Source organism: Phalacrocorax carbo, chromosome Z (assembly GCF_963921805.1).
Source record: "Phalacrocorax carbo chromosome Z, bPhaCar2.1, whole genome shotgun sequence".
NCBI classification, from domain to species: Eukaryota; Metazoa; Chordata; class Aves; order Suliformes; family Phalacrocoracidae; genus Phalacrocorax; species Phalacrocorax carbo.
In genome coordinates, this window is record NC_087548.1 from 2,334,767 (window position 1) to 2,362,564 (window position 27,798).

At 45.0% G+C, this 27,798-nt stretch overlaps 1 protein-coding gene across 1 annotated transcript in view; it reads right to left on the minus strand.

Annotated features, from left to right (window-relative positions):
* The window catches only part of DCC (DCC netrin 1 receptor), a 607,752-nt gene that overhangs the window by 281,264 nt on the left and 298,690 nt on the right, over positions 1 to 27,798 (minus strand). The window contains exon 5 of the mRNA XM_064438237.1: positions 27,584 to 27,720. Within this exon, the coding sequence (XP_064294307.1) occupies positions 27,584 to 27,720 (137 nt within the window). The remainder of the gene's footprint in view (positions 1 to 27,583; positions 27,721 to 27,798) is intronic.

The window sequence follows — 27,798 nt, forward strand, 5'->3', positions numbered from 1 at the left end:
TTATTTGCCAGCTTCTCGAGCCTTCATCTGTTCATTTCCTTCTCAAGAGCCCAGAAAACGCACATGCTGTGGCACACATCCATGTGGCGGGGACCGACATTCAACACATTCGCAGTTTCAGCCATAGCGACAACATAGCCCCGTTTGCACGATTCCCCCCTCCTCTGGGGACAGAGGAGCTGATCCACACCAGACACTGCTGACACTTGCGTCAGTTCCTCCAGGGCATCCAGATAATTCCCTGGTTCAGCCTGATAAGCCTTCTGCAATTTAGGAACTCGGGGGTGTCTTAATGGCAGACGCTGCTTATGCCTTCCATTCTCGTGCACGGCACACATGGCATACCGGAGCTGGAAGGCTCTCCAGGCTCACAAGTTTGTCTTTATTTCCACACTTGTAGACAGGAGTGGACCTCCAAGGCCAGCGGTGCCGGGGGTGCATGGAAAGGAGCGTGGCCAGCAGGGCGAGGGAGGTTCTCCTCCCCCTCTGCTCTGCCCCAGTGAGGCCACATCTGGGGGGCTGCGGCCAGGTCTGGGCCCCCCAGTCCAAGAAGGGCAGGGAACTGCTGGAGCAAGGCCAGCGCAGAGCTGCCAAGGGGATCAGGGGCTGGAGCATCTCCCTGGGGAGGAAAGGCTGAGAGACCTGGGCTTGTTCAGCCTGGAGAAGAGAAGCCTGAGGGGGGATCTCATCGGTGCCTATAAATATCTGAAGGGTGGGTGTCAGGGCGATGGGGCCGGGCTCTTTTCAGTGGTGCCCAACGCCAGGCCAAGGGGCCACGGGCACAAGCTGGAACACGGGAAGTTCCCCCTGAACATGAGGACAAACCCCTTTGCTGTGGGGTGCCAGAGCAGGGGCACAGGCTGCCCAGAGAGGCTGTGGGGTCCCTTCCCTGGAGACATTCACCCCCCGCCTGGACGCGGCCCTGTGCCCCTGCTCTGGGGGTGCCTGCTCCAGCAGGGGTGGGACGGGGTGAGCTCCAGAGGGCCCTTCCAGCTCCCAGCAGTCTGGGATTCTGTGATTCCAGCCGTTTTTGTAGGAGACAAAGTAGTCATCCAACCAAAAGCAACAGGAGTCATTTTGGGGCCCTCATTTTCTCTTTCCTTAATGATGCTTAATGAAATTATAACCAACTGCACCTCCCTATGGTCCCAGCATTGCCATTCAAGAATTAAGAGTGTCACAGCCCAACAGCTGGGACCAGAGATGCGTTCTTCATCCACAGTTTATACCCATTTTCCCCATGGTTTGTGCTGTCCTTTCCCCTGAGACCTGCCGAGAGGTTTCCATAGGGTCAGAAGGCATAATTCCACCTGTAGGTACAAATAGCTTTTATAGTTTGGAGAAGGGGAGAACTTGGAGGGTGTTTTGGAAGCATTTCACCACCTTTTATTCTTCTCCAGAAAGCAAGAAATAAAACCCTGGACATTGTGTTTTAGGACTAGTATGTTATCCGCTTCTCTGTAAATGTTACAATTGTGACGGAGCCTTAAGGGCTCCGCCAAAGGGGGGGCACTTTGCATGGATTGTAGAAAACCACAGTAGGCCCACGATGTTTAATGCTTTCATAGTGTCACAGAATCATTAGGGTTGGAAAAGACCTCTGGGATCATCAAGTCCAACCCCCAACCCAACACCCCCAGGCCTCCTAAACCATGGCCCCAAGGGCCACGGCTGCACGTCCTTTGAACCCCCCCAGGGACGGTGACTCCCCCACCTCTCTGGGCAGCCTGTGCCAGGGCCTGAATGTTCAAATTCGAGAATCTGATGTGACTTCTTATCTGATCAGCTGAAACTAATAAGAACACCTTAAGATATTTTTTAAAGGAAAATCCAAGCAATAATGCTTTATCAATTGATTAATAGTGCAAGTTGAGGGAAAACTTCTCTGCTCAAGGGAAAGCAGCTGCAGCGGGGTCAGGAGAGCTGCGTTCAGGCACCACTACCCAAAGCCCCTGGTTTTTTTTCCCCCCCTTAACTTTTACTTGCTCGGTCTGAGCGACAAACCGTTTAGATTGCATCTGGTTATTTTTCCACATATATCTCATATGGAGTATAATAGGCCATTACTCCCAGGTAGTTTTTCTGGGTCTTACTATCATGCTATAGAGGTAACATTAAACACCATGAATCTTCAGTGGAGTTTTTAAGAAGTCAGTGGAAACTGTTTGTTTTCTTCTCCAGGTACTATGATAAAACATCCTCAGGACCCCAAGGAAGTCCACCATAAATCCAGCCATACCTTCCCAGTCACCAGCTCCCATTAGCATCAGAGCAACCTTTTGCAGAACAGAGATTTTAGAAACGTGAAAAAATTACAGTTAATTGCCCAAACTACACAAACCGTACAAGAAGCTACCCTCAGCCTCCTGCTTTCAAATGAATCAGTGGACAGATCATGTAGACAAGCCTTTCCCTTTTGCTGGGTCCCGGGTGGTGCTATTCAAAAGAACAGAGTCTTACAATGTGTTTTAAACAAACAACTTGTTCAATAGGGGTAGCTTTAGTTGCTGCAATTTGATACGGAGCAAACAAAACAAGCCCAGTATTGCTCATTGCACTGTAAGAAAATATAGCACTGGAGGCAGTGAAAAACGACCAGTCATTTCTTTTCTCCCAGCTGATACATATCTTATTTATTCCTTCTTGTAATGTGTGAATGCTGTGCCATGCCCTATTTTGTCTTCTGCCTCAATTAAAATGTAAATTTCTGCAGCCCATCTCTGTAATTCCAAACTGCTCCAGGCAGGGGATTTTAAACTGCTTTTAATAAAACCAACTACAGATGCTGCAATCAGATTCCTTTCAGAACATTTGAAATCTATATTTTTAATAGTATTCTCTGTATTACTTAGTTATGGCACTGCTCTGAACTTTCCCATTAAAGGAGGATCTGGAAAGCCTACGCATGACCCAGTAAAAGCCAGGCAGAATCCCAGCTGGCTCCATGCTCACATACGCACACCCCCCACATGCCCCAACAATTATTTGTAGTAATTGCTGTTTCTTTTACTTTCAGAAGACGCGATATAACACCCTTTGGTTCGTGCGCTTGAGCTCAGCATCTTAAAAATTCTCTAAGCCTTTTCACCAGCCAAGATCTACAACTCGTCTTTGGCAAATTAGGTTTTCAGTTCAGCATCCACAAACCCCCACTGACGAGAAGTTGGGCTGGGTATTCCCTATTTTTCTTCTTCCTTCTTCCGTAAATTCTGTAATGTTCAGAAATGCAGATGCATCCTGCCGAGGTATTTTCCTTAAAAGGCAAAAGTCACACTTAAATTTACACATGAAGTGCTCTTGAAGGGCTTATTTTGGAGAGTGCAGTCTTAAACACCCACCTACCTCTAATGAACTCGGCAATCTCCACTCAGAATAAACCCTGCCCATCATACAGCCAGAGGAAAACCCGTATACCGACAAACCCTGCCCACCTCCCTCCGTGACATTTTGTTCCTGAAATTTTTCATTTTACTTCTGAAATATAAGTGTGAAGTATTCCATTTTTAATTAATTTCATTTTACCTTCATTTTTGCCAATTTAATGAAAATATTTCAGCTTAAATCAACTCAGTAAAACAATTTTTGGTTCTCCCTCTCACTGGGCAGACATCTCTCCTCTCTGCTGGGCCAAACTCACTCTCCAAACAGAGTTTAGATTTCCCTTAGGCAGCTCTCAGGGTTGCATCTGTGCAGTAACATAACACTGGATTTGCCATGGCTTAGGTGCCCAGCATCGTCTTTAGATGACTTAGAATCATAGAATCATTAAGGTTGGGAAAGACCTGTGGGATCATCAAGGCCAACCCCCAACCCAACACCCCCAGGCCTCCTAAACCATGGCCCCAAGGGCCACGGCTGCACGTCCTTTGAACCCCCCCAGGGACGGTGACTCCCCCACCTCTCTGGGCAGCCTGTGCCAGGGCCTGACCACTCTGGCAGGGAAGACATTTCCCCTCATCTCCAACCTAAACCTCCCCTGGCGCAGCCTGAGGCTGTTCCCTCTCGTCCTGTCCCTGGTGACTTGGGAGCAGAGACCAGCCCCCCCCTCACTCCAGCCCCTCTCAGGCAGCTGCAGAGAGCGAGAAGGGCTCCCCTCAGCCCCCTCTTCTCCAGGCTAAACCCCCCCAGAAGATTCCGTCACACTTATAGAAGTGCTTTTGAAGAAACAGGGGAGCTGCAAAAGTTCCACACACCCAAAAACTAGAGGATTTACTGCCAAGCTGAGAAATAAAAGTCAAGACATCAATAGGCACCGATTACACTTACCCCAGGCAAAACCCTTCAAAGGAAGCACCAAAATACTAAAAATAACCAACATTCAGACCTACAGCATATAACAAAGTGTTATGCACCTTGACACCGTCACACTTTGAAGCACAGAAGAGCCTATGGAAATATTCACAGTGCTGTTTATTATTTGCCGAATATCCGGAAAATGAGTTTCATTCTAAAATCCTTCCTAACTCAGATTTGCGGGGAGAATGAGAGACGGTTCAGATCCTGGTGTGCACTGCTTACTTGGTATCTAAATCAGCACTTGTAGGTCTCATTCTGAATTTACTTCCACCTCTACACTGTTCGATGATGATGCCTTTTTCACCAGATTTTCCCCTGACAAATACTGAAAAGGGTAAAAAATCCCTAAGCCAAACCTGAACGAACCAACGGTGCCAGTAGCTACCAAGAGCTGCCAATTTGGAAACCCTATTTCCAGCTGAGATGCTCTGGAATGACAAAGCAGGGAAAAGAGGGCTTGTAATCGAGGTGACACTTTCACCCTCCACTTGCCTCCACAGGGTTCCTCGGCATCTCCCCCCCCCCCCCCCGCCTGCAAAATAATTTTAGTTTCAAATCCAGAAGCAACGTTCATCTGGATTTTTTCAGTCAAGAGAATGACAAAGTGATAACTGCCAGGATCGAGAGTTAAAAATTAAGAGGAGAATAAAATTCAACAAAACAACACTCAGGAGCCTGAAATCTCTCCTTGATCAGTCTCTGACTCACAAGGGAATCTGCTGAGCAAGATTTCACAATACATTGATATTTGGTTCTTCATGAGCATGAAATCTTGACAGTCAAGATGGACCTTTGAACCCGGAGTGCTGGGAAAAGCCAAGGTATTCAGTTCGTAGGTGGACTGAAGTGTTTATATTAACAAACTGCCTATTATTGCATTTCTTCTTAACTTTTATTCCTCCTTAGGTCACTGTTTGACATTTCTGTTACAAACAAGGACTGATCTTGTCCCTTTGCCATTGATTTTAAACATCTGATTCACTAAGGTCTTAGACAGCCCTATATTCAAACAAATTTGGCAGGAGTAAAACAGAGTTACTTAAATTAACAGAAGCGTTACTACAGAAAAACCTAAAAAGCACCTGCGCTGCTGCAGGTTAGTCTGTTGACAGGCTCATCCGTACGCGTTCCGCTGATATGTCAGGTTTCAGATAAAACCGGCCACATAGAGGCAACACAAATACTGGAAACCATAATTCTGTACCTAAATGAGATGTCAACAAAGTGCAACACCCTCTGTTACCCTGAGCACTTCCCCACGCAGCAAGCTGCCACAGTCGTCATCTGTAGAAATGCTTTGCACTTTATGGGATGGAACATGATACAAAAACTCAAAACTCTAGGCAGGTCAAGAGGAAAGGAAAAAGAAGAAGGAAGAAAAGATGAACCACAGCCTTTACTTGCCTCTCAGGGACTGAACTTTGGTCTTTTTTGTGTGACTCCAATTCAAGTATTTGAAAGGCAACTTAAAAACTATCGTCCCAAAGGCACCTGGATTCCAGGAACTTCATAATTTCAATTCCCCATCACTAGTTCAGCCAATGCGCAGAAGAACTGGAAACCCTTGTTCTACCAATGTAAATATGAGAAAACCGTTACCTTCTTGCAAGAAGATTTTAACAGGTTTTTCATGCTGGTGGAGTCACCATCTCGGGAGGTGTTAAAAACATGTGCAGACGTGGCCCTTGGTGACATGGTTTAGGAGGCCTGGGGGTGTTGGGTTGGGGGTTGGACTTGATGGTCCTCAAGGTCTTTTCCAACCTTAATGATTCTGTGATTCATGGGTGTGCACAGGGTGAACCCCCTTCCCCTCAGATTCGCATCCTGCAGGACACCCCTAATGCAGGAGCCACCCCGAGCACCCTCGCAATGCCCGGCCAAGCTGCCTCGGGAGCGAGTGGTATTTTCGGTGCTTGCTCTAGGACTACCGCGATATTTAGACCTCTTCCCTATATAAAATGAGCAAAACAGAGAGCTATTTCAAAGCTTAGATACTAGCACTTGATTTATTGCATATTTTAAGTTGCCATCTACCCAGATTGCCAACTTCCTGCAGAAGTTTTTTTAGCTACAATCCATTTCTACTTGGCCTGGATACATGTTTTTTATGGTGGCTTAACAGCATGACACAGCTTTATTTAGAAGAATATAAACCATATACACTAGCTAATAGTCCTAGCTGAACATGATCCGTGTTCAGCGTGCTTATATTAGGCATTCCTTTAGCTGGAGTGAGGACATTGTGAAAATTAATACAGTCCTCCTGGATGGGACAGGGTGTGCTGGATATAAACGAATATCCCTTTTCACAGGGCTCAAAGCCCACGTGCCAGCTCTCGTACCCCGGCCGTGGCCGTGCTGCGGCACCAGGCCACCACCTGTAGCTTGTTCTCTGCTATTCAAGAGGGAACAGATGAGCAGGGGAATCCAGGTCTATGCGTCTGCTTCCCTTGAAGCTGTCATTGATTTCCAATTCTCCAGGTCAAAGTGTAGCGTTCAAACCGCAGCCCTGGGCAGGGAGTTGACCCAACATAGGTAGGGTACACATTTCTGTGCCGGCAGATGAATGAGCATCAAGACAACAAGCATCATTATATCATTTTGGGGAAAACACTGCTGTTCAATAAAGGTGGGAATCACATATCTAAACACAGGCATGAAGCTTCTTCTGCAGCATCCAAAGTTATTTGAGATATGGGCAAGTATCTCATAGGATCATTAAGGTTGGAAAAGACCTCTAGGATCATCAAGGCCAACCCCCAACCCAACACCCCCAGGTCTCCTAAACCATGGCCCCAAGGGCCACGGCTGCACATCCTTTGAACCCCTCCACGGACGGTGACTCCCCCACCTCTCTGGGCAGCCTCTTCCAATGCCTGACCATCTCCCAGGACCTTTGCAAAACTTCTACTGACGTGGAGCAAAAGCTGAGAGCCAGGCACGTAAAGTGAAGTCTCCACTTGCCCCTACTGCAAATGCAGCACGATGGGCCGCTGCACGAACCTGTTGGAGCAGCCCTTCCGATTTCAATCCGGCTTTTGCTAATATTAATTTTGCTAAAAAAATAAAAGGACTGAAGTTTCCATGTGTTCACACACGTTGCAGAGTTCCAGCACACTATTCCAAAAGGTCACCTGTTACTTACGATCTATAAAGAAAACTACCACAAAATATTGGAAGATGAACATGGTACCTGTGAAATTTATCTTGGTCAACTTGTTAATGGAAATTATATTTTCAGCAGCTCCTTGTAGAAGAGAAATTGAAGACTCCAGAAAACACCCTTATCTTTTTCTGTCTCTAGAAACCTGGGGGCTAAAATGCATCTTTCTCTTTGTTTTATTATACACAACAACAGCCACAAATAGAAAGCAAATCACTGCAAGGGTAGCAATAGCACAGAACTAACAAAAGCAGGACGGGCACGCTGGTTTGTCTAGATGCATGAGGTTATACACACATGTAAATCACTTATCACATATATTGATATGTCATCGATACAGTGATGAATTTTCTACAACATAACCTAAAAATAAGAGCCCTTCCTGAGCTGTGAAACCCACAGGAGAAAGATCGGCAAAGTACTCAGCTGTGCTAGGCTCAACTTAAAAAGAGTGAGAAACCTCTCTTAGGAAAATTCTTTTTCTGCATCTTTGTTATTGCAGAAGTATTTTTTTTCAGGTCTAATAAACACACAAATAATTACCATGACCTTATAATTACGATTCCAGAAAAAAGTAATTATCTTTTTCTTTTTGTAAAGGTTAAGGACGTGCTAATTAGGTTTAAGTTTGTTATGAAAGGCTGAGGTTTTTGAACCAAAGATGAAGCATTAAAAAAATAAAGGTTTTCTTTGTGAACTTTAAGTAATGTTTTTGACATCCAGATACTATAACGCTTTATTTTATATGCCCAGATGCCGTGGCAATCACTTGTATTGAAAGTGAAAGGACAAAATGCGGTTCTAGAAGGGAAAATCTGTAGCACTCCGCCCAAGATTTCTATACCCAATACACTAAGGATAGGAGTATTAAATCTAAATCAGAAGTTCATAATATCCATTCTCCTCTAGACGTGATCTACAAGCAATTCTTGCTTCTCCAGTCACGATCCAGTTATTGACACCACCCTCGCAGCAGCTGAAGCAAGCAGCGCTCAGCGGAGGTCTGTATGCAGGGCACAATTCCCTTTTTCTCTCCACGAAGTGAAAGGCAGCAAGAAACCCAAATCTTCCCCATCAGCACACTGAAGCCAAGGAAGACACTTCATCATCCTTGAACCCTGGGGGAAATAAGGTGGGGATGCCTCTTCTCTCCCTAACCAGAACATTTAGGACCCGTTCTTTCTGATTTACCGGTCGATTGACACCGCAGACCCACGAGAAGCAGTCCTGTGGAAGATTATTAGAGTTTTAGGACTGACGAGCTGGGATGAGCAAAGTCTGAGCCTCAGCGTTTAGCACTGCCCTGCTGCTAATCCTTCTCTCCTCAGCTGCGCCGCTCCTTCTTCCTCCTCGTTTTCATTTTTGCTTTGAATGCAGATGAAGCAAAGTTAACAGTCTGCTGCCCCACATAAAAAAAGATATACAGCCACAGAGACATTCAACATTGGGTTCAATGATGCATTTGAAGATAATGTGGCACAACAAAGACACAAAGCAGACTTAACTACAAACGCTGAATAAATATTTCTGCTTTTAAGAAGAACTTACAAGGGCTAAAGGCAAATGCAAAGAGGATGTTGGGTGAAGGGGGACGGGAAAACAGAAAAGCAGGAAAAAGGGAAAAGAGGCTACGCTAGATAGTGGTTTCCTCTGAAAAAGAGCTTTTATCCAAGAGCCCCTCACAAAGACGCTCTTATCACACACACATATAAGCAGCTCAGAATTTTTATCCCTCTCTTTTGAAGATAAAGATTCAAACCTTGCAGGTCTGATACAAACAAAGGCTCCCGCTGATCTCGGCGGATACTTTGGTTGCGTAAAACCATAGGGACGCAGCGTGATCTCTCTCAGGTGGCTTCCTTGGGATATATTCTGTTTTCAGGTGTAAGCCATACCATGCCTCTCTAGGGTTTCCACTGGGAATGGCTAGAAGCCAACTGGGAAACAGGGGAACGTGGGCATTCTCTGTACTAACCCGGCCATGGTTCCAGTGGCATGAGCCCGTTGGGACATGGTCAGTAACTCCCAATGGATAGCTGGGGAGCAGCAAAACCCTGACCCCTTGTAAAGTGCCTGAGCAGGACGTGAAGGCTCTTAGAGAGCTCAGTGTAAATGCAACAGTAGAAACAAAAGAAATGATCTGAACTGGCTTTGCTAAAAGTCAAGTCTAATACAGATAATTGGGTTTTTTTTTCAGTAGAAGGGATTAAAAGAAGTGTCTCTAGGTCAAAAAAAACCAACACTAGAACACATCCCCCCAGCTCCACTCCCCCAAAGACAACCACCACCAAGCAAGAGAAAAAATAGTGACTATCCTTGTCTACATTCAGCAGTACTGATACAGTCGTACACCAGTCCATACAGTTTGCATAAACATGCTCACAGGACGATTTTATTTTACAGAGATGACTTGCACTTGTATACGGTGCTAAATAAAGCCTTTCGTGAACAGCAAGGCCGCATGACAGGCCCCCCACCGCTGTCCCAACCCTGAGCAACAACAGGCACCCACAAAGCGGGTCAGCCCCCAGTCCTTTGGGTGACCTACGAGGCCGGGCTGGGAGAGCTGGGGTTGTTCAGCCTGGGGAAGGGAAGGCTGCGGGGAGACCTTATAGTGGCCTTCCAGTGCTTAAAGGGGGGCTGTAGGAAGGATGGGGGCGACCTCTTTAGCAAGGCCTGTTGTGACAGGACAAGGGGTGATGGTTTTAAACTAAAGGAGGGCAGATTTAGACTGGATAGAAGGAAAGAATGTCTCACCATGAGGGTGGTGAAACCCTGTCCCAGGTTGCCCCGAGAGGTGGTCGATGCCCCATCCCTGGACACACTCAAGGCCAGGCTGGACGGGGCTCTGAGCGACCTGATCGAGTTGAAGATGTCCCTGCTCACTGCAGGGGGGTTGGACAAGGTGGCGTCGAAAGGGCCTTTCCAACTCAAACCGTTCAGTGATTCTATGACCTGCTGATGGTGCGTGAGGAAAGGCCGCAGAGGCAGAGCAGTTCCTACCTCCTCCTACCCACTCCAAAATTATGCACTGTTTGGATGCAAGATCATAGTGATGTCCTGCCACTACTAACCTGCATCAAAATTTAACTATTATAGCTTAGAGCCAAAGCTAAAGGATGAGGGAAAGGGCTTGTTCTAACTACACACCCACACATTCTCCCCACCACCCATGTCAAAACCATTAATTATTTTTGCTTTAGATGATGTTTATGGTTTTGTTTCTATGTTTAAGAACTAAATCAAAATCCAAACCCTCAATGTGGAGAACGCTAAATTTCTTCATATTTGTCAGTTTATATGAAGACCTCTTTCATTGGAAACAGCAGAGCAAGGTGCAAGTCAGCTGACATGCCTAGGAAATCATTTCATGTGTTCAGAATATCATACAGCAGTCTGATATGAAACATGTTTCATTTCCTAAATAATTTGATATATTTATTTCATTTGCAAAAATCCTGGGTTTAAAATACATATTTCTGAGCAAACGATTTCATTTCATTTTGCCTTTTTTCAGGGAAGAATTTCCAATTTCTTTTTTTATAATAGAAACACCGTTATTTAATAGGTGCAATCATCTTGGCTGCCTGTGACAATGTTGCATGAAAACATACTGCAGGGCAAGGCTGTCTCTTCTAGCTCCACATGCCAGATCCATATGTATATATAGATTATATCATCAAACAAAATTATATCGTTAACTGAGAGGTCATGGCCATTTTACATAATTTTACAAACTGACATGCTAAATGGAACAAAAGTATTTACCCGTAAATATTACGGCTCCTATACAAGACAGCGCGTTTACCAAAGCTTGTGGTCTCTTCAAGACAATGAGAAGGCCCTCCACCCCAGCCCAGACATACCCAACATCCTGCAACATTTGCCTTTGGCATTAATTTTATTCAACAGATCTGTACCAGATATGCACAAAGAAATACTTATCTTTTTCAGCAGCACCTACAGTACCAAAGGGAGACTCCCAGCTTGTTCGGCAAACAAAACTCAACAGGCCATTCAGGCACCTAGTGCTCACGTTAGAAATGCGTCTATTTATCCAAAGAAATATTAGAAGAATCATAGAATCATTAAGGTTGGAAAAGACCTTTAAGATCATGAAGTCCAACCGCCAACCCAACACCCCCAGGCCTCCTAAACCATGGCCCCAAGGCCCACGGCTGCACGTCCTTTGAACCCCCCAGGGACGGTGACTCCCCCACCTCTCTGGGCAGCCTGTGCCAGGGCCTGACCCCTCTGGCAGGGAAGACCTTTCCCCTCAGCTCCAACCTAAACCTCCCCTGGCGCAGCTTGAGGCCGTTCCCTCTCGTCCTGTCACTGGTGACCTGGGAGCAGAGACCAGCCCCCCCCTCACTCCAGCCCCTCTCAGGCAGCTGCAGAGAGCGAGAAGGGCTCCCCTCAGCCCCCTCTTCTCCAGGCTAAACCCCCCCAGCCCCCTCAGCCACCCCCCAGCACACTTGTGCTCCAGACCCTGCCCCAGCCCCGCTGCCCTTCTCTGGACACAAGCACGAGAAGACACAGGCAAGGACTAGGTGTCCCCACTAAGCATTAATTGATGGCCTCCAAGGCATGGACTGCTTAAAGCCATGAATTATCAAAGTGTACTGTGTTTTCTTTTATGAGAATGTGCCCAAAACAACACTTCGGTGTACCCCAGGTGCTGTGGCACAGCATCTGCAGAAGGAACCGTTCATTACTCAAGACGACAAAAATGGGTGCAAAACAGTTTAGTTTTAACTCTTTATCCAAGAGCGTCAGTTTTCTTTTCACTCCTTTTCTACTGGCGCTATTAATGGGAAATCAGAAGGAAAAAACCCCAATGATTTGTGATAAACAAGCTACTTATACAGCAGAGGAGGAGGAAACATAGTGGGTAAATCATTGAAGTCTTCACTGTTTACTGAAAAGCGGATGTGGAAGCTATTTCCAGCCCACGGATCTTGTGAATGATTTCCAGCACTGTCAGTCATGCTCCTCCTCCTGAAATCTGATCTTTGGTGGTTTCCATGACTCTGCTCTCACCCAGTTCCCACTATCTTAATAATTATTCCCTAAATGCATCTTTCAGATGCTTCTCCTAACCTTCCTGCAACGAACGAGCTTGGCCTCGGCAGCGACCCAGCAGCATTTGCAATAATGCTTCGCTCCACCTCCAGCCTAGGGCTCACCGATCACATCTTACTGCACCTGAGACAGCTACTGTCCGCAAAAGAAAACGACCAAGTTTTCTTTTATCATTTTATCAGTGAAAAACAGCTATTGCAGCATCCACACACACAAAAATAAGTAGCTTCTTACACTTCTCAAAGGATATCAGTTTTTCACACGCGGAAATGGACGGGAGCTGGCTTGTCCAAGGTCCCTCGAGAAATGATTTGTGTAGGTGGGCACCGAAAGAGATTTTCCGAGTTAGCGCTTCCTTAGTTTCGAAGCACAGGAATGGCCTGGATGGAGCTGACTACATACAACCGCTGGCATTGCAAGCCTCTGCGCTTCTATGCAAACAACACCGAGCGTCTTCTGAGGGGCTTTGCCTCTCCCGCGGAGTTCAGAAAGTCCTTTCAGAGCCGATGACACGTGAGGTGTCCAGCAGGAGCCTGCTCAGTCTGGAAGTACCTCCATACCCTCTCCTACCACACTGGATGGACCTTCTTTCTCCTAACCACCTGATTGTTAAATCAGGGGGAAAAAAAATTATTACTTCCATTTTTCCTTAAAGGGAATAATTTTATCTTCAAAAAGTCAACTTTTTTGCACATCCAACTCTTCATCTAATCCATACAAATCAGTAGGAAGAGGAGCAGGAAGATGGAAGTTAAATAACTTAAGATCTTAAGTTAAGAGGTCACAGAAGAAATAACTCCACGTTGAAGAATGTATTTACTATATAGACATCCGTGTGCTGGTACATAGAGATGACCAAAGAACTCTTCTGTGCTGCAAATTAGTGGGAATTAGAGACTGAAGATTTAGGGAAATGATACATGGGTAGGAACGTAAAAAACATGAAAAAAGAAAAAAAAGAAAGGAAAAAAGATGACTAGGGTGTACCGACTGAGCAGAAAGCTACTGAAAAACATATTTTAAATGCTATTTTAAATAAGATACACTGCTCAACAGCATGACAATTGAGTTTTAAAACTTGCCATGCTTTAAATATCAAAAGCACCTTCACCATGAAGGCTCTTTTCCAATATTTAAAGATAGCAGAGGGAAAAATAAATATAGTTGCCGCAGACCCTGTGCTAACTTAATCAACTTGCAGCCTCTGAGACTTCGCCGTTCGGAACAAAATAAAATATTAGCTGAAATTAATACAGTTTTATTAGGCACCTATTAATAAATGATTAATTTTCAGACTTCAAACAGATCCTGTTTTGCGGAGACCTACATTTCAAGCAGCTCAACGCAGCAGAAGCCCAACTCTTTTTGGTTTTTTTTTTGTACAATAAGCAATTTATAAAAGGCAGGTTCAAAAGTTAATCACAAAGAAATGAAAATTAGCCTAACAAAAAAGAGCCCAGCTCAGGGGGCTGTAAGACTGTGCTAATTGCATGCTGGTAAACAGGACTGCAGACATACAATTTACTAAGGCAAAATTTTGGGGGGAAAAGTAATAGAAATTATTAATCAGAAGACGTTATTTTGGCAGGCAGATTGGATTTGTGGGGAAAACGCCAGTGCGCTGACCTGCCCCACGGCCTCCAGCTCCAGAACGATGCCAACGAGCCCGAGAAACACCCCGAATATTGAAAGGACACGCAGCTCCATCCCAGGCACCACCTAGAAACGAGACCTTGCGTTCCCACGAGCACCGGGGGTCTCCCCTCACCTCTGTGGCTTGGCTTTTTTTCCATCCTCGAGCCTCCCACTCCTCCTCCTACCCTCCCCCTTCAGAGGGATCTTTTCTAATGATCTTTTCTGCTTTGAAAGAGGCAGCTAAGATAAATACTTGAAAAATAGCTTGCTACCTGGCAAGGGTCTTGATGGATAGAGCAGAATCGCCCTCCCCAGTGAGGGCCCAAGTACAGGTCAGAACCTGAAAGAAAAGCTGCATTTTCTGGTTTTGCTGTTCTTTTCCTTTCTGTACATGGTTGTCTAGAGGGAAACAGCTTCAAAATTGCAACGAGAGCTCCCCCATCTCGATTCTCTTCTTTCTTCCCCAAAATTGCATGCAAATATGGACAATGGTTTCAATTAAATATTTACTTTTTTTTTCCCCCGTCTTCTTTTGTTCCGGCTATTTACAAAAGATTGTCCAAGTCCTTTTATCCCAAACCTGAAACCTGCATGAATCTCAGCAGTCCCTGCTGTTCCATTCACAATTTTGCAAAACTCATGGAGAGGGAAAATATGCAAGCTTATTTACCCATTTATTTTTTCATTTACTCATTTATTTACAATTTACTCATTCATTCTTTTTTTTCAAGGCTTGCCTCTCAGTCCAGTTTTATAAACCTGAAGTTTTACATCAAGTCCGTTCTGATCCAGAGCTCAGGTCCAGCCTGCCCAGAAGAGGAGCTTCTGCACAGATTTGCCTTCAACTCCCGCGTATCATCTGTGGCAAGACACTGAACTCAACCTCCTCCAAAACACCATGAGCTCCAGCATTTTTAAATACCAGTTCAACTCCAGTTTACAAACCTCCGAGTTAATTTGGAAGATATGTTCTCCATGAAAACAAATTCAAATTCATGATTTCTTCTCTTATACATAAGAGGGTAGTTAAACACCCTCACGGTTGTGTCTAATTGGCCTGTAGCTACGCTTTAATTAGGTGAGTTGTGACAAAATGTTGCTCACAAACCCCATGCTGTGAATATCTAATACACCTCCAAGGTTTAAAAGGGACTAAAACAAAAAATAGATGTGAGCCATGCAAGTCCTTCAAAACTAAGGTCAAAGTTATTTTAAATATATTGGAAGTGCTGCATATTTTAAAATCTGGCCGTGACTGAATGCGCGTTACTGCTTCCAGCCTTTCCCACCCGACGGGCAGCGGCTGTTTCGCGTATCTGTAGCTACTGTAGAGCTGAGAATAAGGCAAGCTTTGCTCGGGTGATGCGGTTGGTACCCTCAACGTCGCTCCTCTGCTGGGGCTAGTGTTCAGCAAAGTAGGTATTTCGCAGGAATTTTAAGCGTGTATATATATATATATGTATATATAACAAATACTATCACCGTGTGCTGTCTGGCTGCGTTCATCCTCCGCTTCAGCGGCTTTTCTAGAGTCCAGGACCACATTAGACTTAGACTTTGCAATAAGATACAGAATTACAGAAAGAACAAAAGTAATTTTCTGTTAACCATGTAACTATATATCTAAATATATACTTAGGAAGAAGAACTTGTGCTTGTGTTGAACATCTCCTTCGGGCAACAGGAGAAAAAGAAAGCCTGTTATTTCAAAAGCTGCAATTATTTAGCAGTCATAAGGAATTCGGTGCCAGCTTCTTTATGCAGTTCCTATGAGCGATGATGCAGCCGGTGTCTAAATTGAGTTCGCTCTTTCCCCCAGCATAGCGAACTGTTTGTCTAAGCTAATAAATGTACATATTAACCCAGCCACCTCGTAGGAAGCCTGTTCTCCGCTCCGTTCAATATTTTCTAGTTAAACTAATCAGAACCATTTGCTCAAAAGACTTCTGAGAGCCTCTCCCTCACAACTGGAACACACAGGTTTCACACACTGAATGGGAGTAGTCTCAAAGTCCCAAGTGGCTTTTACAGATCGCCACCGCTGTGAGCTGCAAATGCTTCCCCAGCAAGCCGCAAGCGTCTCGCTGAAGCCAACATAAAACACCTTTAGGAATATGAAGAGTAGCAAAAGCTAGAAGTCATAGAATCGTTAAGGTTGGAAAAGACCCTTAAGATCATCGAGTCCAACCGCTAACCTATCACTGCCAAGTCCACCACTAAACCATATCCTCAAGCACCATGTCTGCCCTTCTTTTAAATACCTCCAGGGATGGAGACTCCCCCACCTCCCTGGGCAGCCTGTTTCAATGCCTGACAACCCTTTCGGTGAAGAAGTTTTTCCAAATATCTAATCTAAACTTGCCCTGGAGCAGCTTGGGGCCATTTCCTCTCGTCCTGTCCCTGGTGACTTGGGAGCAGAGACCAACCCCCCCCTCACTCCAGCCCCTCTCAGGCAGCTGCAGAGAGCGAGAAGGGCTCCCCTCAGCCCCCTCTTCTCCAGGCTAAACCCCCCCAGCCCCCTCAGCCGCTCCTCATAAGACTTGTTCTCTAAAAGTCATGGGAATAGCACTATACATATATCTTATGACTAACAGACACTTTTCAGTCCTGCCTTTAAAAACTGGATTTTGGCAGCTGCATTAATTCGTTGTAACTATGTAGTTTAATGGGAACTACTCCATAACCGAGCGCTGTTCACCATTCATTTCATTTAGGACCTTTTATAACCATTCATCAAACTGATGGCCAATTACTCTTCTCACGCTGAATCAAGCCAGAGCCAGAAGGCAAAGGGAACAAAAAAATGTCTAAGGAACGCTGCCATTCACCTCATGTTATAAATAGAGAGCGCAGGGAACCACAACGGCGTGGGAGCGCAGCGATGCCAACTCTCCTCTTTACCTGTGAAACTCTGCCCTAACTCTGGTTTTAAAGATGTGATACTACAGAAGGAAAAAAAAAAAAAAGATTTTTTGGCCTCCATCAACAAAACTGTTCTGCTAATGATAAAAGGAATGATGAAAATCAGGCTGGAAGGGACCTTGAGAAATCACAGTCGACCCCACTGCCCCGTAGCAGGATCCGCTTCCATTTACACATGCCTGATAACGGCCTGTGCAGCCCCTTCCTATAAACTACACACAAGTGTTTCTAAACTAAAAGAAATTACAATACCCAGCCAAAAAAAAGTAATTTATTTTTTTAAATGACACGAATGTGTTTCACGATGAGCTCTACGTATTTTGACTGTCTTATGCAAGTACCAGGGTGACTTATTCTCAAGTACCTTGCTGCAGAAAGTACTCTGGCAAACTCGGGAATACCAATCCAAGGGCAAAAGAAATCACTTCTCTCTTCTTACAATATATATACGTGCAGTGCTCAATTTATAGTACAAGAGAGAAAAGATTATTCTCAGAAGGAACCCAGCTCTTCTCTCCATTGAGACAAAGAAACTAATGAGAAAGAGCTGGAGAGCCAAGGCTTAGGTTAAATATTGGGATCCACTCCTCTTTGAGTAAGCTTTCTTCTTAAAATATTTAGTTTTTTTTTTAAAGCTACTTTTTTTAAAAAAAAAAAAAACAAAACATGTTTAAAATATATGTAGACATCTGTTGGTTTTATTTCACAAATCCGGGCACCAATATGGAGAAAGTCTCATTTCATTTGCGTGGTCTATACATGTCATTTTCAATTTTTTTTGGAAAGCCTATAACATGCTATTGGAAATAGCATTGCACTAAACCCTGCTAATACATTGAATATAATGCCACACTATGAAAGATTCCTAGCATTATTATCAGATGTTCACAGAAGCAGCTGGATGCTACAAGCAGATGCCATTCCATTGCTGAGGAGCTGCACAGTGAAAGAAAATATACCTCTTCTCTGGGTTTTGTTCTGTTTTGTCTTCTCGTGTTTAATGCTCAGAAAAAAAAAGACATACATATATTTAAATATAAATACCAAAATGCAGCAACTAGTGTTATGCAACAATTACAGTGTTATAATCACCTGACAGGAGGGGTTGGAAGGGCCCTCTGGAGCTCACCCCGTCCCACCCCTGCTGGAGCAGGCACCCCCAGAGCAGGGGCACAGGGCCGCGTCCAGGCGGGGGGTGAATGTCTCCAGGGAAGGGACCCCACAGCCTCTCTGGGCAGCCTGTGCCCCTGCTCTGGCACCCCACAGCAAAGGGGTTTGTCCTCACATTCAGGTGGAACTTCCCGTGTTCCAGCTTGTGCCCGTGGCCCCTTGGCCTGGCGTTGGGCACCGCTGAAAAGAGCCCGGCCCATCCCCCTGACACCCGCCCTTCAGATATTTATAGGCACTGATGAGATCCCCCCTCAGGCTTCTCTTCTCCAGGCTGAACAAGCCCAGGTCTCTCAGCCTTTCCTCACCAGGGAGATGCTCCAGCCCCTGATCCCCTTGGCAGCTCTGCGCTGGCCTTGCTCCAGCAGCTCCCTGCCCTTCTTGGACTGGGGGGCCCAGACCTGGCCGCAGCCCTGCAGGTGTGGCCTCACTGGGGCAGAGCAGAGGGGGAGGAGAACCTCCCTCGCCCTGCTGGCCACGCTCCTTTCCATGCCCCCCAGGGCACCGCTGGCCCCCTTGGCCCCAAGGGCCCGGTGCTGGCTCAGGGTCACCTCGCTGCCCCCCAGCACCCCCAGGGCCTCTCAGCAGAGCCGCTCCCCAGCAGGGCCCCCCCAGCCTGTGCTGGTGCGGGGGGCTGTTCCTCCCCAGGGGCAGGACCTGGCACTGGCTCTGGCTGAATCCCATGAGGCTCCCCTGGGCCCAGCTCTCCAGCCTGGCCAGGGCTCGCTGGGCGGCAGCACAGCCTCTGGTGCATCAGCCGCTCCTCCCCGCTCAGGATCGTCAGCAAATACCATAATAATGCTACTGGTTTTGAAGAACCAGTGAATTTATAAAGGCAATATATATTTTTTAATACCAATACACATTAAAATTTGGTGAAACAGCAGCTATAGGAGCTCTGGTATCATGTATGGGTCAGTCCTATCACTCACGCTAAGCTACTGCTACCTCTAAGGCAAAAGACCCACATCCTCCATTTTGAGCTTTACATATCAATGCTGTTCAAAAACCTTCTGTAAAACACAATATTTAAAGGAGATATTTAGTGGTAAATGGAGATATTTGGTGGTTGAAGTTTGAAAAGTACATCAGACCTATGAAGGAGATTCTCACATGGGCACTTCAGCTTCCAAACATCACTGAAGGTCAAGCTGACCTGCAACAGCTAACCCATGTTTTAAGCCATAAATTGTGTTTTTACGCCCTAAGCCATGTTTTTATGCCAAAGACCTTTCATCAAGTCCAAAACAAGGAACTTCTGCGCACACGATTCATGGCGCCCCTGCATGTTACTCAACTCAAGGTCGTATTTAAAAAAATAAAACCGAAGTCAAAAACCAAAACACAAACCAAGACGCAAGTGAGCAAACAGGAAAAGTAGAGAGACTTCTGTCTCCAAAGGGCAAGCAGCTTCTCAGTATTGCTCAGGGTCACAACTGGCTCCCAAAGTTAATTAGGCATTTCTCAACCTCATTTAGCACCTATGCCCATAAGCAAATCTCAATCACTTATGCAAAGCCCTACAGAGCCTGGAGCCAAAAGAGAAAACGTAGAGATGGCTGAAGTAGGTAGCTGGGCTGGCGAACTGTGCCATCACCCGTTGGGATGGGGAACATCTCCGTTGGTCCCACGCTGCGGTGATGCTGCCAGGACCCGTCACAGCACTACTCGCCCCGTGGCCCCGCCAGGAATTGCTGCGATGGTTCCGCACGTGACCACGCCAACGCCCCCGACGTTTCTGGCAGCAGCAAAACTCCCTCGTCAGCGAGAAAATAACTGCTTTAACAAGCTATTTGGCAGAGTATGTCTGCAGCTATTGCAGGCTGATCCACAAAATTAAGACTTTAAAAAATAAAATCAGACTATGCATAGACCCGGTATAGTTAACTTTCCAACATTCATTCCTGTGTGGATTCAAAGGGGGTTTTGTATGAATATTATTTCTTCTTAAACATAAATCTGTAGTTCACACCCAGACACAGCAGTTTCCCTGCGCTCAGCCAAGTGAGCATCGGTATCACAGAGCTTGTTAGGGTATATTTATTTTTAATAGGATTGAATTTAAACACCATTATCAGAAAATAGCAACACTGGAGTTGCACTCAAGTGCTTTTTACAAGTGTCAGGTGCTGAATAAGTATTTGATACTTACGATGCACTGACAAGAATTACATTTCCAGAATGGTCTGAATTAGGCACTCAACCCCCATTCCATCCACGACAATAAAAATTAGCTGACTGTCCTTCAATTGCACACCCTTACCAGGATGAGCCTCCCTTTACCTGTACGTAGGCCTTCACCTCATTATTCACAGACTCCATATTAAAGGAAAAATCACTCGGAACAAATTCTTCAAACTGCTTTAAAAGCAAAATAAGATATTAAACAGGACTTGGTGGGGGGGGGGACCCCATATGGAAAGTCTTAAAGATCAGAGAGCTGTTCACTCCAGTCCAGCCTCACTACCAGTACAAGCCAGTATCAACAGCAGCCGAGGAAGCTGGGAGAAACTTCGTGGTGAGTAGGTACATGCTTGTATTATATTATTATAAAATACAGATAATTATGGTATTTTATTATTGTATGGAAGTGGATGTGCTTCCCATAAAGGATTAAGTCAACCCTGAAGTTTATGCCCACGTATACACACGCACATATATGTATCTTCTGTCTACATATAAAAAACCACAAAAGAGAGGCTGTTGAACATAGAAAACAGGATTTCAATGTGCTCGTATCCAATACAACAATACCAGTTCTTGACTCAGCCTGCAAATCCCTTGGTCCCAAAGCTACCCTCTGATAGGAAACTCCACAGATTAATTAGCGCTGTTTAAAAGGGAAAAATAAGTCGTTTCATCTGCTTTAAATGTGCAGCAGAGATGTTAGCCCTCATGCCTACTCCAATATTCTGTCTGTCTCAAGGGCATTCAGTCATGACATGAGTTTCTTGACTCACTAAGGGCGCTGGATAAGCCGGGCATTCTGCTCAGACCACTTGGTTAAAATCCTTTATGTATTTAAGATATATTAAAAAACATAAGAATCCGTCAGATTATCGAGTACGTTCACACGTAAAGGAACAAAACGCAAAAATTCCTGCAAATTTCTACTGATTCCAATACTCGCATTGACTCAGCGTGACTGCAGCAGTGCCAGGCATCTAGTTATGCACATGCTATCCTGTACCCCATCTCCAGGTGTCCTACTAATAGAATACTCTTTGCACATCAGTCCCACCAAGAACACTCCATGTTCCCCCCACCGCCACCCTTTGAACTGTTGCCACCCTTATGTTTTTCCTCTCTTTAATTTCACCACTCCAGAAGGCAAAACTCATCTGAGATCAAGAGAAACAGAGGAATTTACAGTAAAAACCTGCCAGGGCTCAGCCAGCTTTACCACAGAAAATGTGCGTTGCCGCGTGGTGCTTCGCAGTTTACTGGATATGCCAGCACAGACCCCCGTTCGCGCCAAGAATTCATCAGTTCTGTCTCTAGAGTTACACAACTCTGCTAGTAGTATGATTTTTAAATTCTTAACTATAAAAAAAAATCCCTGAGCGGAGTAGCTAGTGTTTTGAGTTCAGCTACAGGGTACCCCCATAACATCATTTTTCTGTCACTACTTGTATTTAGCACTGTGCGACCATACTGTGCAATGCGACGGCGCGCAATTGATTTCAAAGGGAGATGTTTCAGCTCTGGTAGCACAAAATTCACGCTGTCCAAATGTATCTTTCCTGGATGAAAAAATATAACTGGCTTCTGTGAAGCCATTGAATGCTATTGATTAGGTAATACATTTTTTATAATTCCCTAAATAAAGGGGAGTGAACACGGGAAGAGTTATCGATCCATATAGTCTAGAACCTTCACCTTAGAAAGCCTGGTTACATTTAATAGAATCATTAAGGTTGGAAAAGACCTCTCGGGTCATCAAGGCCAACCCCCAACCCAACACCCCCAGGCCTCCTAAACCATGTCCCCAAGTCCCACGGCTGCACATCCTTTGAACCCCCCCAGGGATGGTGACTCCCCCACCTCTCTGGGAAGCCTGTGCCAGGGCCTGACCCCTCTGGCAGGGAAGACATTTCCCCTCATCTCCAACCTAAACCTCCCCTGGCGCAGCCTGAGGCCGTTCCCTCTCGTCCTGTCCCTGGTGACTTGGGAGCAGAGACCAGCCCCCCCCTCACTCCAGCCCCTCTCAGGCAGCTGCAGAGAGCGAGAAGGGCTCCCCTCAGCCCCCTCTTCTCCAGGCTAAACCCCCCCAGCCCCCTCAGCCGCCCCCCAGCACACTTGTGCTCCAGACCCTGCCCCAGCCCCGCTGCCCTTCTCTGGACACGCTCCAGCCCCTCAAGGCCCTTCTTGTCCCGAGGGGCCCAAACCTGAGCCCAGCACTCGAGGTGGGGCCTCCCCAGGGCCGAGCACAGGGGCCCCATCCCTGCCCGGCTCCTGCTGGCCACACCAGGGCTGACACAAGCCCGGGGGCTGGTGGCCTCCTTGGCCACCTGGGCACTGCTGGCTTATTTCTGCAGGTAAACCCAATATTTCCAACAGAGCTTGAGTTGCCTGTCCCAAATCAATACCCTGAAAAAGAAGTCTCTCCCCAACGCCTATCTGAAATTTTGACTTCCATATTTTCAGGTGACAGTACAATCAATTTCCTCTCATCTCAGTGAGAACTAGATATCTCAGCTCCATCTGCCTTCTGGGAAAAGGCCTAAGAACAACACGTGGGACACTTCTGCCTGCACAACTTGACAGAGGAGCCGTAGGGATGCCAAACCTACGTTTCTATGTCACAGACTCCAAGTTATAGCTGCAAGAAATGTAATGAATGGTATCAGTGTTTCCATTTACAGCTAACTTTTCGGTATTGAAACATCAGGAAAACAAATGGGAGAGAGGCAGTCTTTGCTTTGGGGAGAGATCGGGGTTTATGCTCCTGAAGTAAACCATCATGAGATGTGTCACAGATTAGTGTGCCACTTCATCCAGCCAGCTCACACCTACATATACCCTGTTCCATAAAGAACCATAAGCTCAGAGCAGAGAATAACTCAGTTGTACGTTCTGTGTTTGGTTTCTTCAACAAGATAGCAGGACATGAGCAAATATGATTTACCCCACAGCGCGGGATCATGGAGGAACAGATCCTCAGGTTACTCCAGTTTTCTTGGGTTCGCCAGATTCAGCAGGGCTGCTGCAATGTCCACCCACTGAAGACCTGCCTGCTTCTCTACAGATCCATAATAATTTGGGGAATTATTTCTGGATATACCAAGAGGGTACATCACCGGGTCTGACTTTTACCATTAGTAAGACTATAGACTGCTTTTATAAATATTTCAGGACCGGTGCATTTGTGTGAGATCAGCTTAAGCAGCGCTCGCAACAGAAACGTTAGAAGGTTTCTCATTTTTCATGCTTTCATTGCTGTGTCAAACCACGTTATGGTGATGCAAGCTTCCTTCTTAATACGACTCTCTACCTAAGTGATTCGCACACAACAAAGTGATCCGCGCCTGCTTTATTCAGTGCTTTCCATGACCTTGATCTCCAAATAACCATTTTGCTTCAGGAATTTATGCAGCAGAGTCAGAAGTAAAACTGATTTGACCAAGACGCACAGTGCTTAGAATCGTTCATTCTTGTCAAAAAGGCCTAGGTGATTTTATAAGCCACTTGTCTCACATGGCCTTACCTTTGATGTGGCTTTTCTTCCGCAATGGCAAACAAAACTAGTGCTGAAAACACTTCATATTAAAAGCTCCCTAGTAAAAGGCATTTCCACAGGAAAAAAATGCTTCCAAATTGTAGTCAAGTCGTTTGTGGCTTATGCGTACGGGTGCTCGGTAAAAGTTAGCAACGTATTTCTGCGAGCACAGTCTTTCAGGTGCTACTATTTTCTCTTAGTTTAGGTGATGACTTAATTTCTCAAACTAGCATTCCTGACCCAACACCGCTTGAAAACTCTTCCTTTTTCTATTCCTCCTTGAGGGGCATTTTAGGAAGAGAAGATAAAAAAAATGTAGTACCTCAACCTTAAACCATTTAAAACACGCTGCCTGATTCAAAGGCGTTGACAGAGTAATTCTGAGTATATGCGTTATTATGCAAAGAAGAGTTGAGAAAACTCCCAACCTCAGCAGAAGCGATGCTCTTCCCTTCCTTAGAGCTATAGTTTGGTCTTTGATGTGATTAAGGGACAGTCCAAATACTTTCTTTTTCTTCCTGCTCAGTATGTATGATGGCTTATCACTGACTTTATCGATTCAGTTACGACCGCCTGAAGAAAACTGGGTTTAGAGTATTAGGTGTCTCCTAGATCTCTACCAGGACCTGAAACTCCAGGCACTTACCCCACCGCCGAAGCGGCTGCAACCAGAGTGAGATCCCCCAAGTACCTGTATGGATATGGAAACCTTTTTTCTGGATTTGTGCCACTTTCAGAACATTTAGGGAGTTTGGGGGCGGTTCTTTGCTCCAACAGCCGAGCGGAATTTCAGTCTGGCTTAACAAAACATGAAACAAAAAAGCTATACAAAAAACCCCAAGCCTCAGAGGCCAAAAGGGAACAAGCCCAAAATCCACTTCTGAAAGCTAGAAAATATTTAGAAAATAATTGTAGTTGACACTGGTTAACACATGTAATCAGCTTCAAACATTTGCTTAAACTCTAAGCTCTCCAAAGCTAGCGAGCATGCAGATGATCTATACAGTAACCAGGTAATCTGCACCGGACCTTTTAATTTTCATTACGCAGGGAGATGTGGCTAAAATACTGCCAAAAGGCCGCGATACAAGATTAAAATTCAGCAAAATGCATTCCCTCTTCTTGTAAATTCATTCACCTTGTGCAATTTTAGGCCTATGGCCAACACAGAAGGGGTTATTTTTAGCTGTTTGAAAGAACAGGAACTCCATTGTGAAACACACTGTTTCTTGCAAATACCTCATTATTTGAAAGATCAAAAGCATCTTGCTACCATGTGATGTAACTAACTTTGATCTGATGTTGTCTACTCAGACTTCAGAGGAGATAATTACTGGACTGCTAAATTTTTTGGCACTCAGGCTGCAAATGTCTCACTCATCCCTCTTCGCACAACGGATACATTAACAATTAAAGGATTACATCAATATTAAAAAATGCGAGTCTTGCAACAAAACACCGATGGGCAATTTATAGTTTGTTAAATAAACACGCATATTAACTCTAAGGAAACACACAGAAATATGTGCGTTTGCATCGAGCCGAAGCAGCAAATAAAACGATCAATTAATTATTCTGTTTATGAGATGTAAGAATTACATGAGGAACTTCAGTGCATTTGAGAGTTTCCTACTGCTAAGGATGGATTCGACAAATAAACAGATTCTGAGCAAGTTGGTAGCCCTGGAAAGACAAATATCAGGGGACTCCTGTCATCATCTCTGCAGTTTAGTCATGTAGTTTCTTCTGAATCCTTTGAACATTTCCTGTTATTAATACAAACATACACGAACACGATGTTTCATTTTCAGTTAGGTCACAAATGAGTGATCTAACCCATGAAAAGAAGAGACGTACATCAACACCATGCCGAAGTTATGGCTCCATATTTTTTTTTTTTCCCCACCTGTTGAGTATCTGCAAATTCCATACGTGAAAGGAAACTTTAAGAAAGAAATCTTTGATCTCCCAACAGGGCGAATAAACGGCCTCGTGCCGTGGCAATGCAGCTTGGGTTTCCCCCCGAGACTGCAGTGAGTCCGCAACTGTGGCGCCTTCCATCTTTGTGTCGGTCTAGTTCCATGCTTAGGGTTATCTTGGCACTGTGTCCTCTTCTCTTGGTGATTTTCATCGTCTTACGGTCATCCTTACAGTCGTGTCATATTGCCATCGCATACCTCTCAACGTGCATGAAAAATTATGTACCTTTAATGTCTGCATGGCGCACTTAGAGCGGAAGACGTGGGGAAGGCAAAGCTAGGGGCATTACAGACTGAATGCAGACAGGAACAAATTCTTCAAAAGGTATATAAAGGAATTAAATGCAAGACACCCATTAATTTCCGGGAGAACTGCATGGTCAGAAACTATCTATGCAATAACCGTACGCATTGATCCTCCAGCTACAGCTGCTCTTACCAATAGATATTGCAATCTAGCGTTGGGGTGAAATATCAGCGTCATTCATTTCTACGTTTCAAATGACAGTTAGTCACCTGCTGTACACTAGATTTGAAATCAACATTTTAGTAAAGCAAATGAAAGATCCTGCCCAACACCTTACCTGCCTTTTCAATGTTTGATTCCTTATTGTGAAAATAAGTCCATAATAAATGAACTTCCACAATTATAAAGCCACATTTTTATTTTTATCCAGTAACACAATATACTGCATTAATGTACCTAAAAAAAATAGAACTGAATCCTCCATCACCAGTAATTATTATATTTTATTATGGCTTGATAAAAGGATATTGTTATACAAGCACTGAGGATCCTATAATCCCAATTAAGGCTCTATTCACTAATGAAAGTATTTTTCACGCAGAAGCTTTAAAGCCAGAATGCAAAACGAACAGCGCATTGAAATACGTTATTGTTTGACTAAGTATTAACTATGCCATTCTTTAGATCTGACTGAATAACACTAATGTACTCTGCTATTGTTCAATGGTTTAAATAAAGAAAAAAAGAAACGAGACAGCTATTAGATTTAAACATATTTTGGATTCCATTAATATTTGCCACGGGGAAGGAGCGTAGGGGAAAGCAGGTTGTGTCGGGAGGGCTCTTTCATGAAATTTAACAGTGGGAACCCTCAGAGCACCACCGCTGAGTGAGGACTTCCACAAATTTCCTTGGACTGCTGTAAACTGGCGAGAAGATGCTAAATACATTCATTTTTCTTACCTTACCACAATGACTGCCCACGACCAAAAAAAAAAAAAGAGAAAAAAGCAGCTACAAACCTGATTTTCAACACACTGTTGGCACCGTGCACAACGGGGACGCCCGTCGTAATGCCAAAAATAAGGCTTCAGGAAGGCGAAATAAAGGGAAAAGACCATGTACAGAAGGCAGCAGCAATTAGCATCCGATACCATAAGATATTTGGCAACAGCGAGGCTATCGGGGACGGCGGGAGGTATTAACAGATTTACAGGACTCGGTTTCCATGGGTGCGAACACCTGAGCAAAGCAGGGAAAGGACTTGCACAGTTTACAATCACTTAGAGTTCTGAAAATTAAGTCGTTCTGGAAAAGGGAATAATTAAAAAATACTCTTGGAAAAGCAAAGCGGGCACAGCTGATGTACTCACCCATCACTGACAGCTCTGCAGAGCCGCTGCTGTTCTCGTTTTTGTAGGTGACGACACACGTGTAGGTCCCCGAATCGTCGTCGGTCACGTTTGATATGAGTAGGTTACTGCCAGCCAGCAACGAATACTTCTTGGACCTGAAACATTGATAACATGTCCGCGACGGGTTAAGGTGCTGTCTCCCTCTAGAAAAATACACACAGTAAATTACGCCT